This window comes from Gasterosteus aculeatus, chromosome 18 (assembly GCF_964276395.1).
Source record: "Gasterosteus aculeatus chromosome 18, fGasAcu3.hap1.1, whole genome shotgun sequence".
Taxonomy (NCBI): Eukaryota; Metazoa; Chordata; class Actinopteri; order Perciformes; family Gasterosteidae; genus Gasterosteus; species Gasterosteus aculeatus.
Window position 1 is genome coordinate 6,710,843 of NC_135706.1, and position 13,195 is coordinate 6,724,037.

General features: G+C 43.4%; 2 protein-coding genes across 2 annotated transcripts in view; one reads left to right on the top strand and one right to left on the bottom strand.

Annotated features, from left to right (window-relative positions):
* Nucleotides 1-2,451: 2,451 nt before the first annotated feature.
* atp5mj (ATP synthase membrane subunit j) lies at nucleotides 2,452-4,467 on the bottom strand. Its single transcript, XM_040160430.2, has 4 exons — nucleotides 4,337-4,467; nucleotides 3,376-3,499; nucleotides 3,010-3,030; nucleotides 2,452-2,594 (listed from the first exon to the last, which is right to left on the bottom strand). The coding sequence occupies exons 2-4, from the start codon at nucleotides 3,497-3,499 to the stop codon at nucleotides 2,581-2,583; spliced, it is 159 nt and encodes a 52-aa protein (XP_040016364.1). The 5' UTR covers nucleotides 4,337-4,467; the 3' UTR covers nucleotides 2,452-2,580.
* Nucleotides 4,468-4,472: 5 nt separating this feature from the next.
* The window catches only part of syne2a (spectrin repeat containing, nuclear envelope 2a), a 69,498-nt gene continuing 60,775 nt past the window's right edge, over nucleotides 4,473-13,195 (top strand). Inside the window, 18 exon segments of the mRNA XM_078093046.1 lie at nucleotides 4,473-6,157; nucleotides 6,597-6,658; nucleotides 8,047-8,142; nucleotides 8,285-8,362; nucleotides 8,446-8,538; nucleotides 8,685-8,866; nucleotides 9,329-9,528; nucleotides 10,129-10,229; nucleotides 10,388-10,477; nucleotides 10,664-10,777; nucleotides 10,897-11,034; nucleotides 11,142-11,306; nucleotides 11,427-11,539; nucleotides 11,650-11,818; nucleotides 11,939-12,035; nucleotides 12,180-12,385; nucleotides 12,509-12,661; nucleotides 13,051-13,188. Of these exon segments, the coding sequence (XP_077949172.1) occupies nucleotides 6,082-6,157; nucleotides 6,597-6,658; nucleotides 8,047-8,142; nucleotides 8,285-8,362; nucleotides 8,446-8,538; nucleotides 8,685-8,866; nucleotides 9,329-9,528; nucleotides 10,129-10,229; nucleotides 10,388-10,477; nucleotides 10,664-10,777; nucleotides 10,897-11,034; nucleotides 11,142-11,306; nucleotides 11,427-11,539; nucleotides 11,650-11,818; nucleotides 11,939-12,035; nucleotides 12,180-12,385; nucleotides 12,509-12,661; nucleotides 13,051-13,188 (2,271 nt within the window). The 5' untranslated portion in view covers nucleotides 4,473-6,081.

Genomic DNA, 13,195 nt, shown 5'->3' on the forward strand with positions numbered 1-13,195 from the left:
CAACCACCATCAGATAGAACCACCATCCACAGAAGCCTGTGGGGAGGGAGAGCACAGAGACTTAAGGAGAGGGTAATGTTGGTTTACGAGTACAGTAATATGATTAATATCTACAATAATAATGATGATGATGGCAGCAGCAGGCGTCAGCAGGGCCACGGTCGGTGTCAGGACCAGGGTCCAGAAGGAACTACGATCTACGGAGACCTGCTAGGGGAGAAAGCACAAAAAAAACCTCCCAGAACGAAGCTGAGCTCGGTGTGTCCTAAGAAGTCCCCCGGCATTCTAAGCCTATAGCAGCTTAACTAAGGGCTGGTCCGGGCTGACCTGAGCCAGCCCTAACTATAGGCAGAACCAAAGAGGAAAGTTTTAAGTTTTACTTTAAAAGAGCTGACCGAATCTGCCCCCCGGACTGAAAGTGGAACCTGGTTCCACAAAAGAGGAGTTTGATAACTGAAGGCTCTGGCCCCCAGCCTACTTTTTAAAGCCATAGGAACAACAAGTAACCCAGCATCTATGGAGCGCAGCTGCCTTGTAGGGCAATAAGGTGTTACAAGCTCTTTAAGATACGACGGTGCCTCACCAGCAAGTGCCTTGTAGGTGAGGAGAAGTACCTTAAAATCTATTCTTGATTTAACAGGGAGCCAGTGCAGAGAAGTTAATACAGGAGTGATATGATCCCTTTTCTTAGTTCTTGTTAATACACATGCTGCAGCATTCTGAATCAACGGGAGAGGCTTAAGAGATTTACAAGAGCAGCCCGATAACAAAGAATTACAGTAGTCCAGTCTGGAAGTGACAAACGCATGAACTAATTTTTCTGCATCACTTTGAGACAGGAAGTTCCTGATTTTTGATATGTTACGTAGATGGAAATAGGCGGTCCTTGAAGTCTTCTTTATATGCGAGTTGAAGGTCATATCCTGGTCGAAGAGAAATCCCAGATTCCTGACGGTGCTGCTGGGTACCAGAGCAATTCCATCCATAAAAACTGTATCACGTGACAGCTGGCTTCGGAGGCGCTCTGGGCCTGTCAGGATAACTTCCGTTTTTTCTGAGTTTAGCATCAGGAAGTTGCCGGTCATCCAAGTTTTGATGTCTCCAAGACATTCTTCATTATTCATTCATTATTCTGCTGCACCAAGATCTATACATTAAACATTACTATTTGGGTTCATATTTGCTATTTTCTAGGGAAAAACAGGATACATTCACCTCTTCAGGTCCCTTAAACACATTCAAATTACTCTTTGACCCACTCAAAACTCACCACAATTGAAGATGGGTTTTTCAAACTGTCATCTTCAACATCAAAATGTAAAAACACAGTACCAAAAATGACCCAATAAGAACACTTTCTCACATCAGTGACTGGATGTTACAGTGCATTAAAGAACATCAGTACTCATATACTCATACTCACCTCTCACTTGACCGAGAGATGATAAACTCGGCGCAAGAAGCAGGAAGTAACCCTGTCAGCTCCCTCAGACACACAGGCCAGACATTTATTTAATGATGGAGCAATACGGTGGAACAAATTCACGAATGCCTACACAGCGGTCTAGTATGTCATCCCTTCTGTCAAAAGCTATCGATTCATCTCCGTCCCAAGAGGGCAATCCTGCTGCTACTACAGTATGATGTCATAAATAGACACAGTTGTATGGTTTCTAGATTAAATGTTGGGGTTGATTTGATGTTTATTTTAAATGCAAATAAGGGTGTTAAAGAATTTTAAAGAAAAAGACTCATTTGTATAGCTTCAATTTGCTTCAGCGGGCTTTAAAATATTTTCGGCACAACACATCCTGTGTTCCGGGATTCTCGCGGGGAAAATGATGGCTACTCATATTAAAAGCAGAAGGGGATGTAATTGAAGAATCATGATAACAGTAGAATGGACATATTGATTTCAAACTTTCATTAAGACATCTACTTAAAATCAATTGCGCAGGTGATCATGAAGTATTCACAGCGCTCATATCCCAAAAGTGCCATCAATAGCGCACAGATTGATGTATTGGAGGTGGAATCAGTTCATCCACCTCTGCACTAAACTTCTGGCCCACAGGAGAACTCTTGTCAACTCCTTAGTTAAGTTGAACAAAGTGAGAAAATTTGCCATTGATTTGAGCTCCACACACGGCAATTCTGTGGTTTATTCCTTCCGTTCAGTTAGTTAAAACCTAATCCCAAACTGACTCATGGGCCATTAATGGCTCACTCATTCTTTCACAACAGGATATGACACAGGAAAACAAAAAGGACCCCATTATCCGAACAATTAGCTTCAATAACTGGTTATATAAATGGATTCAGAGTTATTGAATATCCTTTGGTTGCACACACAACATGGGATGTGCAATCAAAAGACAAAGACAATTTGAGTTCATGTGGCATTACTGTACAAATGCACAACTAGCTACGTCAAAGCCAACAAGGAAAATGTTTTTTTTTTTTAGATAGCAACTTTATTTGTTCCATATCAACAAAAAAAAGAAAAATCAAATATGAAGCTTGACTTCGGGACAAACGGAAGGTCCGTATTTCATAGCAGGTGGAGGTGTGGTGGGAAGCTCAATGTGCAGGCTCTGCAAAAAAAAACAACATTACAAATGTCTTAAAAGAAGCCTGTCCACCAACAACAAAAAAGTTGAAGTTAGTCTACCGGTGACATCTGGAGGAAATGTAGCTGTGCAACTTCTGTAGCATCCAAGTTTATTACTGCAAAATTTCTTTAAAATAACTAGAATCTTAAGACATAGCCCATGCAACACATTTTAATGTTACATTTTGTAAACAGGATATTAAATAGCTCGTATATTAATGAAAACAAGCCTAAAAGTGCATTACCATGCATCAGTCCTGCTTATTGATGGGCAAAAAGTGTATATTGTGTTGCGGTATGTGTATGCATGTATATATGAAGAAGAAGATGTATACATATATATTCATTGCCCTACCACAACTACATGGTATGAATAAACACAATGTTTTGCTACTTACTGTCCTTCACGGCCTTTGTGCCTAGAATAGAAAGAAACATCTAATGTCACTCACATTAAGATAAACCACTGAGACAACAGGCATTTAAAGTATACCCACGTTAGCAGCATTACTGGAAGACAAGTTCCCTACAGACCCATTACTCACTTCAGAATTCATATACAATATTTGTTATGTTATATTTATTGGTGATTTGTTATAATAATAATAATCCGAGACAAAAGGAATGCAAAATCTATTCTTTCTCAATCCAAAGCTACTGCAGCCTCCAACTTCATGCCGACAACAACGGTGCCTTATTTTGACCAACGACATTACTCCACATAAAGTTTGTATTTATCAACAACTATTGCGCCTTTGACCCACCTCCATAGGATACTTTGTAGTACAGGTATGACATGATGCCAACGCCCACCCACATCTCCTGGTAGGCCTTGGTGTAGTAAGGCCGCACCAGCGTCCACCACTTGGTAAAAGCGCTACCAGCCATCTGCGGGAGAAGCAAACACCACTCTGGTATTCGGGGTACAGCAACGGCATCAGACACCAGTGAAACGCGGCCGTTCGTCACCCAAAGGGCGTCATCTAACTGCGCCAGCTTGCTGATGTGTTGCTTAACTGCAGGACTAATTTTAGATTTTTAATTCATCCTTAGAGCTTATTCTTTCGGGAGAATGCCTTGAATACGTCAGGGTGCACCAATACTGACTTGGCCTTTAGAAACTGATTTATTGATTCGACAAATGTGGTTGCTAATCATAAAGATAACGTGGATGATATTCTGACCCTCAGCGGTGTCCGACCAAAGAGACACCGGGCGAAAGAATAAGCAATGTAAGATATACATGTATTTCCCTCCCCGGTTCTTTACCGTGTGTGGATTAAGGGAAGGAGCGTCATTGAGGTCTCCAGTAACTTATCGTAACTCAAGGTAACGTGTTTTGCTAACTCCGTTGCTAGTGCTAACGGCACCACCACTAAACCGTTAGCATCGAAGCAATGAAGATACTATTTAAAAGCAGACATAAAATGAATGGCTGGTGGTCAATCTGCGGTCATTTAACGTGTCCAGCTAACAATGTCCAATCAACGAATGCACCCTGGCTGTCGTATTAAGTCTTCTCCGCTGTATTAGCAGAAATAATGCTAGCAAGAAACTAACGTTAGCTTGCTAGCCATACCTGGGTACATCTGCAAAAGTTACACATACAACCACAGTAAGCACGTAGAGACTATTTGGTTTAAATTACTGTAGTTTAAGGCAACGACTCGTTCCTGTTATTAGTCAAGTGACTTTGCTAAATTTGCGTATTAAGAGCTCGCTTACCTTTCAGTTTGTCACGCTGCAGTGAGAAGGTCAGGAGAAGCTCTGCTGCTAAACGTCAAAGTCGTGGGGGGGAAGTCTTCTTCTACTCTACTAAACTGAGTAGGATGTGATGGGTGTTGTGGTGTGTAGCGCCACCCAACGGGGGAACATGAGTACCTCATCTGTGACCTGTACGTGCTTCACCTTGAGGGTTTGACCATACATTAGTAATCTTAAAATAATAATTATAGTTATTAAAACTCAACTATTGCAAAACAAATAATAATATGGTTAGGAATTGTGAGATTGAAGCTAATATTTTTAATTCTGCAGATATATTGATGATTACTGAGCAAAGCCAACAGTTTGTTTAGAAATACAATCTGACGTTATCCCTAGAAGTCAGCCATCTGATAATTCAAACTCTTGTGGACATCTCTTGCGCTCAGAGTCCACCAACTGTTCAATAGGAGTTTCTTTCAACTTGTTAGGTATTAGGTGTTGCACACTTCATGCCTTAACATCAACAATAACTAACTTCTGAAAAACACACTAAAATCTTAACATAAGAAAACCTACCTCCCATTTTAACATACTGTTATCATAGGCATGTTTTACTTGAGCTCCAATTTGATGTTATTATACACAGTATAGAGACAGAGTAACCAGTGTAACTATGAAACCATGTGTCTTGATCTGCTTGTTGGCTCCTGTGCCACTGCCATAACAGAGGTGGAAGTTTGAGGTGAGGGTGCAGCTGCTACGTTGCACACAGGCTGTCCGCCAGCTCAGTGGGCTCACCATAGTGAAACAACAAATAAAACACCGGCACATGCTCTCAAGGGTAAAGATGGACTTGTGTTACATTGTGTCTTCTGGTGAAAGAAAAACACTTAGAGTGAAAGCAGAATAAAATTTGCACATTGCAAAGCCATGACTCAGCAGGAACCCAGAAATGCACTTAAAACAGTTTCACATAAACGCATCCACCCAAAGGTATTTCCCTCTCAACCGTTACATTATTGCACTTGATCCCAAGAAAATAGAAGAAAAGGCCAATATGAGTAGAAACACGAGTATGTTTGCTCAGCATTTGCTCTCTCATCAACTCTCTCTGTGAATTGTGAGGATGTGATTACTTTTGTTGTCAATAAGTTTGTAGCACAGCCTGCGGGAGGTTTTTTGGCTTGCACTGGGCGTGGGCGGGACTTTCCTGCGTTGTTTGTCCCCGCACTCCAAAAGCAAAAGGCACTATAAGACATTTATGAGCACCGAGCGTCAAGTCCTCGGTGAAGCGACTCAACACAGTGGATCTGCACAGAGTTGTGCCAATATGAAAGGACACGACTGAGGACATTTATTGCACACGGAACACTGTAACATTGTAATCAATCTCCAGAGACTACAGCCCTGCTACAGGTATGCAGAAGATTAGTGAGCGGGCCATCTATTTTTGTATATCGACGTTATGACAGGGTGGCACTTTCCATGCAGCAGTTATTCCTCCTCTTTGCGCTCTTTGCGCTTTGTTTGAGTGTTTGCATGTGTATACTTGTATCTGACTGGGTGGTAATGTAAGGGCGTGGAGGTGTTTTCAACGTGACTAGTCAGCCAGTGGACGCAGCCAGGCGAAACATTGACACTGCGGTAATTGGCTTTTGCATCCTCGCCCTTTTTCGTCACTGTGGATTTCTCTTGAGTGGACGCTTTACAATCTCATGTCTCCCGGACCTTCTTGAGGTTCGGTGCTGTTGCTGGAGGCTTTCATGGCTTCTGGCGGAGCGGAGGAAGGCGATGGAGGCATTCCATTGGACATCGACAACGTGCACATGCTGCTCCAAGGTCAGGCTGTACTTTGGTTGTGACGTGATGTGCTAAAGTGGTGGCTACATTTCGGAATGTGTCGAGGTACTATTTCAACGTGACTTCCATCCGTCCGACGAGACGTGGAAGACGTGCTATAGATGGATTACCCAAAGGAGTTGATAATAATTAGAAATAAAAGGGATAAAAAGGATAACTGCCTCTTACTCTTGGGGAAGTGGGTGCAGTTGAGTGATTAAAAATGCTGAGTTTCCTGTTTGGGACTCACACTCACTGAGATGGATTCATGGGTGGATAAGTGTGTGTTCGTGAATCTAACATTTTTATTTATTACAGATAGAAAAGTAAAAACAAACCTCCACAGTTAATCATTCTGGTCTGCAGGAAGGAACAATTGTAATCGTGTGTGGTTCTGAATGTGTATAGATCACTATTTGTTGGTCTGTTTCCTTGACAGTGGAGCAAGAGCAGATTCAGAAACAAACATTCACCAACTGGATAAATGCTCAACTGGCTAAGGTAAGTTATGGTACTATATATTTGTGTAGGATGCTTAAAGGATACATTAATATACATTTTCTTTACATTTGCTAAAAAATACAAGACACTGATCACAACCAATTTTAAGAAAAACTGAAAACTCCATAAAAGCCTGTGGGTGATTGAAATATAATTCATGTCTCTCAAAGCATTACTTTAATAGATATGATCAAAGATCTGATATTTTTGATTAAATGAAGATCTGGTGCTTTTTCAAATACGTCCCACACAAAGGTTTGCATTAAGCTGTCTAAAGTAAAGGTTTCTTTATGAGGTCATCCAGGGGCCGTGTATCACTGAGTACGAGAGAGGCTGGAGAAGTGATGCAGAAAGGCAGTGATGAGAGAATGTTACACAAGCCTGCAGGGGTATACGTGTGTATTGCAAAGCTTTACCTTTGATATTTTTAAGGGGACGTACTGGGCTTCGGGCACATTAGGGTATCTGAGAGCCAACACACTTAAAGAGACAGTGTGAGAAACATATGTGTTGTGAACGGTGAAGCATGTACTTATATTCTAGTAGAAACCCAGAATACAACTATTAACCTGAAAATAAGCATGACCCGTTCCTTTTAAATACTCTACCTGCTGGCCTTTTACTTTCCCTTAAGGGTTAAGTTTTCCTCTATATTTTTCAAAAACCTGCTTTTATTTTGGGAGATGTTGAAAGCAAAGCCTGATCCAGAGTTTATGCAGAGTTTTCAGTGCATTTTAATCTGACGTATTTTGACGAGAATTTAAATATGACAAAGTATTTTGGAGAAGTCTACCTGGCGAGAGAGAGTGAAGAATGATGTGATGCTGTGATTGGGCTGTAGAGGATATGACGCAGGCAGTAGACCTGCTGACTCGTTGTTCAGACAGGGTTCGTTGTGACTCGGATGAAGTATTAATAAATCATGTAATTTGAATCCAGACACCGCTTCATAACCGCACGTCTGTATTACGGAGCCCTGAGATCGCTGGTTCATTCCCTGCCATCTGTTACACCAATCTAAGTGCACTGACAACACCCAACAGGAGCTTCTTCCTCAGAGGACGACGCTCAATGTTGTGACTTGACCCGAAAGCTTTGACCCAGAAACCTTTGGATGGTCCCAGGGTCAAGTTCTCCTCTGACCTTTTATGTCTTCTCCCTCAACCTCACCGCCAGTACTTAAAAGCCTCCATCTGCAGCCTCGGAGAAGCTGTACGCTTCCTTGTGTTTCCAAAGCGTGCATCTTTAGACTATGCATACATGCGAGTTATCTCAGTGCTGCTCAATGACACCTACTCCAGTGTATGCAGCAGGTGAATACTGGATCACAGCCCACTTCTTATTTATATTTTATCTATGTTAAAGTTTAATCTCATGCTTTCTTACAGAGATGCCCTCCCTCGTTTGTGTCAGATCTCTTTACTGACCTGAGAGAAGGATCGCAGCTGCTGGACCTGCTGGAGGTGATGAGCAGTCAGCCCATGGTGAGTTTCTACACTGTGAATCCAACAGACAACAAGTTCTGTGATCCGGAGGTAGACTAGTCGTTGGGAGGTAGAAAAACAAAACCGTGCTGAAATGAACATTAATATCACATTAAAGTTGACTTGTAACTTGTCTTTGCAGAAAAGACAAAGGGGCCGAGGGGTTTTCCAGCAGAGGGCCAACGTTGAGACAGCTCTGAACTTTCTCAAGAAGAAATCAGTACGTTTGCACCAAGAAAAGTCATGGCATCCATTTCTGCAGTGGTGTTTTTATTCAATTAGTTGTGCCTTGTTTTCGTCTAGATCAAATTGGTGAACATAAACATCCCAGATATCATAGATGGACGACCCTCCATCATCCTCGGCCTCATATGGACAGTCATCCTCCACTGTCATGTAGGTACTGGAGGCAAAAACACGGGAAACAGAGGAAGAAGAAACGCAAGCAGGAGCAGAATTTTTGATGCATCTTTAATACTGTAACTTGTAACATTTATGGAGGTTTTACACATGTATGTTTTGTTTCACCATCTGTGTTTTAGATCGAAGAGTTGGCCAGCACTCTCTCCTACAGCTCTTGTCATTCCTCCCTGGACTCTCTGGCCACCCTGGACTCCTGGTCTGGCAGCCCGGTCCCATCAGGCCGGACCTCGCCTCTCCACAGACGCTTCCGACTATCTGCCAAGAAGGCCTTGCTCATGTGGGTCAGGGACCAATGCCTAAAGTGAGTTATCTACCTTGTAGGTATCCAGGTTTGCTGTTGTCCCTCATTGGTTTGACCCTTTCTGGTCGTCATTAGAGGTGAACAACTTACTATTTCATTGCTTGTTCGCATACAAACTGTAAAATAAGAGATCAGTGAACATGCAACTCAACAGGCCATTAAGATTTGTCTCTCTTTATGTCCCACGACATATTAGAATACACCGCCCACGTGTCCCCACTCACGTCTACCTGTGAGTCACTTGCCTGCAAATAAAAGTAGACCTGGTAGTTGAAGCGACAGGAGCAAAAAACAAAACACAACTTTATTAAGCATGTAAATCATTTTCTAAAAACAATCCCCAAAAAACAGTGTCAACCTGAAAATCCCCCTGTTCCCTTGAACGGCACAAATCTCAAGCACAACTTCTTTCCTTTCCTCTCTTCTTTCATGTGCTTTTGTATTTTGTATTTTTACCTGTAGGGTTGGCTGCTCCGTCAGTGTGAAGAACTTTAAGTCGAGCTGGAGGAGTGGAGAGGCCTTCTTGGCCATCCTGGGTTCCCTCAGACCACAGCTTGCTGATCTGTCGCTCGTCCAGGTAAGAAGCAACCTGGAGAACCTGGAAGAGGCTTTTCACCTCGCCGAGAGGGAGCTCCACATCCCTCGTCTGCTGGAACCCGAGGGTGAGGCTTACCAAGTATTTTAATACGGGTAGATGACATCCAGCGTTGTCATTGGTTGAAAGTGAGTCACGGGGGGGGTACATTATTGGGCGATGATGTACACCTACCTGTTTACATTGACCCGAGCGTAACAGGTTAGATGTTGCGCGACCGTTGACATTTAAGCTTTTAGCTCGATGGCAATCGCCGAAAACCCCCACAAATGATTGTTTTCTGGCAATACGAGCTTTCGCAATGGGACAATTAAGGTGGACATCATGAGCGATGTGAATGAATGAGTTGGTGCGGAACCTGATGATATTTACACTTACGGAAGAGGAGTATTTTTTCTCTAGACTACTAAAATGCGATACACAACGTTTGGTGGCAATTTCGCTGGTGACCGTATTATAAAAGCAATAAGGTACTTGAAGGTGTACTTTATCTTCAATTATGTAACTGTTCGTGGGATAAGCGTTGACTCATTACTGCACCAAAGAAGCATTTGTTATTTTCATATTGGAGCAGCAAACCTGTGAAAAACTTCATTTATAATTACAGTTCAGCTGCTGCCATACTGAACATCAATAAAGGCTGTTGTTTTATTTGCCTGTACCTCAGATGTTGATGTCAAAGACCCTGATGAGAAGTCCATTATGACTTATGTGGCCCAGTTTCTGCAGTACTCGAACGACATGCCGGCACCCAATGACCATCTGCAGGTAGGCCGCGTCACTGAAGGCTTCACTGCAGAAAGCCTGATTCGTCGTCGGCTCATGCTGCTTCCCTTCCCTGTTTCAAGCTTGAACCCTCAGTCTCTTGCATGAAACGGAGGGGTGTTCTTTATTTTCCCTGTTCTCTTCTGGCGTCGCTGCTGTAGCTGTTTCCTCAGATCCAGCCCTTTTCTCTCTCCCCTGTGAACTTGCCCACTCACTTCACTCCAGCAATCGCTGTTTCACCGTTACGTCAGGTAGCTACACACCCAGCAAATAAGTCCTTCAGTAAACATTGGTTTCGATCTTTTCTCTCGCTCTCTCTCTCTCTCTCGCACTGTCATTTGCGTTCCTTGATAAGAAGTTCTATGCAGCTCAAAAATAGTTTATCACACTTAAACACAGAAAGGTAGTGACTGGCTGTTTACACTTTGTAAATGAAGGTCTCTTCCACTGAGCGAGCACTAGAAGTGACTTCCTGGCTGCAGCGAGCCTACCAGGAACTGTCGGAGGCTCGGGCGGCTGCAGAGAACTCAAGCTTTGCAGAAAAATATCACGTAAGAACAAAGAACGAGAGCTGAAAGAAGCAAAAAAAAATTGTTGTCTACTATTTTGTATTCTTGTGCAGCAAAAGTTTGACTTTGTTTTCTTGTTTGTTTTCTGACTTTTCTGTCAGGTGTTGCACAGCCTCGCTGGCTGCTTCACTGAGCAAAGGAGACCAGTGATGACCCTCCTGGCCGCCATAAGACGCTGCCCCGAGCTGAGCCGAGAGCAGTGTGCTCTCAGGACAGCGTGGGATTGTCTGGAAAAGGAGGTGGGGAAATTCATGCTGAATCCTGTCTTTTGTTTCTCTCTGGATGAATGAAAAATGCTTTTCAGTGCATTCATTGGACCTTATACCAGGTTGCGTTTGTTCCTCAGCTGCAGAGATGTAAAGTAGACCTTGACTCCAGCCTTCCTCCTCCTCTGGACTCAGTCGTTGTGTGGCTGCAGCGTGCAGAAGCATCGCTGACAGAAGAAGGAGGAAGAAGCAAAGATCATGCAGATGCTGCTAAAGAAGCGAGAGCCCGACAAGACGCACAACAGGTTATTTTTTACTTTTAAAGCTGGAGAACAGAAACTGTTCACAACCCGCAAGAACTGGGCAATTGTGGACATGACCATATTTTGACACTCGTGACATAAAGCTTGATTTTTGTTTTTCAGACTTTAATGAAAGAGATGAGCTACTTCGTCAATATCATTGCTACCTTCCACAATACGGACGACTTAGGAAACACAGTCGTGCCCATTGAAAAGTTCAATGAGATAAAAAGAAGGTGCGTGGCACAATTGGTCAACTTCTGTTATTACTGAATTCCCTCGGATCCAAATGGTCTGCAGTTTGGTTCCTCTAAAATAATGCATTAACACCTGTATTTGAAAACAGCTTAACCAACATCCGAGTCACAGCCAAGTATGAAGGAATCAAGTTGGAATACCAGGAAACCCGCCACACGGTGCTGCATCTCCTGGGCCGCCTCAATGCTAAGGTGGTGACGTGGAAATCTCCCTACGGATCCCAGGAGACGGTGCTTCTGCTTCTGCAGGACTGGCATGTACGTATCCGAAAGACAAGGACGTAAAACCAGACCTGTTTTTCTTTAAAGATGCAGTCAGGTGACAAGTTGTACTTTCTAACAATAAAAAAAGGATTTGTTTTTTTTTTTTTCTTCCAGGAAACCGTGGAGCGCCATGGCATGCTTTTAATTCTGATGGACGCTCTCAAAAGCCTGAAGGAGAAGGCGAATACCTACACCAGTAAGGCAGCACTAGGTATGTGATGTCTATGACAAGAAGGCTCTCAGCATAAAATCCTAGTTTCGTCTTCGATACATATAGTGAACGCCGTCGACGATTGATCTGACTTTGGTCAAAGACGCGACTTGACCTTCCACGCACTCTTCCGTCCCCACTCAGGTGAAGATGCGCAACTTGTTACCCGCCAGCTGAAGGAATCAGAAAGCCAAGCTGAGCTGGTCACGCGGACTGTGGCGGCTGCGAGGGGGACGATGGAGAGAGCGGCGTGTGTTTGGGAGACGTACAACAAGTGTCTTGCGTCTCTGCAGACGTGGTTGGCTCAGAATACGCTCCCTCACGTCGCGCATCCTCCCGCGGGCACGCAGGTAACCTCTTGACCGGAATGCTGTCATTCAAGAGCCCAAAAACCGATTGCTTTTGACTCTCACTGTCAGTGTTTCTAGGCCACGTTAGCCGTTTGTGAGTGTGGTACGGTGTGGTTCCCGCAGGACATGAGGGAGTGGACGTCGTGTCAGGCCAGGCTGAACGAGGCCGGGAACGCGCTCATTGAAGTGACAGAATCCTCAGCCGGCCTCGCTGTGGCCAAGCAACTCAGCGAGGTCAACAGGAAGTGGGCTGAACACGTCAAGAGGACAAAGTTTGTGAGTGTGCGCGTGTAACGAGTGCCGGTTACCCGCCTTAAGTTCCATTTTGAAGTTACAAAATTCTAACATATTCAACAGATATTAATGGTGGTTGCTTGTTATCAGTGTTACCCTGTCAAAATCCTTTGTTATTACCCTACTAAAGTAATTTAGTAAAAGGAAATATGTTCATGTGTTAAATATGGGCAATCCTAAAACCAGAAAAATGTAAACACGGTAAAGTAAACCTCACCAGAGTATATAATTGCAACATATTCAATTGATTTTTTTCTCTGAGAATATAACTGATTTTAATCACCTCTTCTTTGTAATTGACCATGGTCATCCTGTACATGTATCTCCCCAATGCTGCTGGTCATGAATACAGTATGTCTTTCCATGTGCAGGCAGTATCATCGGAGCCCAGTGTTGGTCCCTGGTGTCTAAAAATGGTGCATTTACTGAGCCAGGAGGCCAGCAGGCTGCTGAGGATGCCTCTGGAGGTGTCCTCAGTCTCACTTAAGGCCAACAGGCAGAAACTACAGGTTGGAA